This window comes from Echinococcus granulosus, assembly GCF_000524195.1.
Source record: "Echinococcus granulosus chromosome Unknown EG_S00289, whole genome shotgun sequence".
Classification (NCBI taxonomy): Eukaryota; Metazoa; Platyhelminthes; class Cestoda; order Cyclophyllidea; family Taeniidae; genus Echinococcus; species Echinococcus granulosus.
In genome coordinates, this window is record NW_020170669.1 from 15,031 (window position 1) to 16,583 (window position 1,553).

General features: G+C 40.2%; 1 protein-coding gene across 1 annotated transcript in view; it reads left to right on the forward strand. All coding sequences in view use genetic code 11, as the record gives it.

Annotated features, from left to right (window-relative positions):
* Nucleotides 1–1,235, forward strand: part of EGR_10871 (hypothetical protein) — a gene marked incomplete at both ends in the record, with an annotated part of 8,826 nt that extends 7,591 nt beyond the window's left edge. Inside the window, one exon of the mRNA XM_024500120.1 lies at nucleotides 1,029–1,235. Coding sequence (XP_024345465.1) covers nucleotides 1,029–1,235 — 207 coding nt within the window. The remainder of the gene's footprint in view (nucleotides 1–1,028) is intronic.
* Between the last annotated feature and the right edge of the window lie 318 nt (nucleotides 1,236–1,553).

Here is a 1,553-nt window from a genome sequence, read left to right on the forward strand (position 1 = left end):
CATTGTAGCTATAACAGGTGAATCAATACTATATAAGTGTTCCAGCGTGTCTATTTATTCACCCCTCTACCAAACTGTGGGATATTTAACATTGGTCAAGCCAAAACCCAAACATCTCCTTGAGTCTGTTTATCAAATTATGATTTTGGAACACTGTAGTGCAGAATTTATAGCAGATAGATTCGATTTGTAAAGTGGACAAGCCCGGACGACAGCCACTGGTCTTACATGGCATTTATTAATATCTGGGCCCTAAGGCATGAGAGCAGCGCAGAACACAGTAAAGGCTATGCGGCCGACGCACACATTGAAGGGACAATGGGGCGCCAATGCATGCTCCCACCAGTTCCAACAGATTGAAATCCCACCAGCTTTTTTGATTACCCAATAAATTAGTCTGCTGCACTCATCATTGCATCCACGTGAATAATCACGAATTTGTTTGCCCGGCAGCTATAAACAAGTCGAATGGAACAACAATTATTTGCAAAGACAACATTGAATGATTGTGACAAATTTATTACTGGGGTTATTTATTAGGGCAACACTGGAAAATAAAACTAGGTCATGATAGTCGCAATTTCTAGGAGGTGATTTGATTAATAGGCTGATGCAGATAAGTTGGTGCCGCTCGGTTTGACCTGTGTTGTATGCCATGCACGCATTGCACAAAGGGTCGCTTTTATCTCCGCAGAGGTCACTGGCTGGCCAAGGATGTAGAGAGCACCGGCATCTGGCTCCTTAAAGTTGGTCGCTACGTTTGGTGAAGTTGCGTCCACACCTTCGAAGATGATGAAAACAAAATATTTCAACAAAGTCATCAGGACTATTGTTGCACTTCCACCACATATCACGACAATTCTTTAGCCCCTGAAAGAGGTTGGTTGGGTAAAAAGTTGAAGTGCCTGTAAAGTTCTTTTGGTGCATAACTGACTTTACATAAAAACAGCTTCTCATGCTGGGAAAACTTAGCAGGAACCACCTTGAAACAATCAGCTGCTTCTTAAATTGGGGCAAATTACTTCAAGACAAATAATAGGGATTACCAAAAACTCCAGACAAAGTATCTAGTAACTGCATTTACTTGCCTGGAAATGAATATTTTTCAGTCAACAATATTTCGATTAAATTTACGAAGAACATGTCAAACAGATATAATATGGATTAAATTTTTAATGCCTAAACAAATAAATTTTCTTAGCAAAATTATAGCAATCAAAGTATACAATTGTTAGGTCTAATATATTACTCGTAGGTGATTTGGCATAAAAAATCTAAAATAATTTTAAAAGTTGAAAGATGCCACATATGACACGCAGAAACGCGCACTCGCAAAGGAGGATTCTACACATTCCTCGAATAAAATAGCAGCACGAAAAGGGGACAGGGTTACCTTTGCGGCCGAATTGCCGAATTGCCTGCAGTCGAGAGGCGAAATAATCCCGCGTTTCACTGAGAGCAACTTAACAGAGGTAAGGTCAGCTCAATAAAGCACTGAGGATGTCAAGCAGTAACTAATAGATTTGCCCACAATGTGAGACAATGCGTGTGGT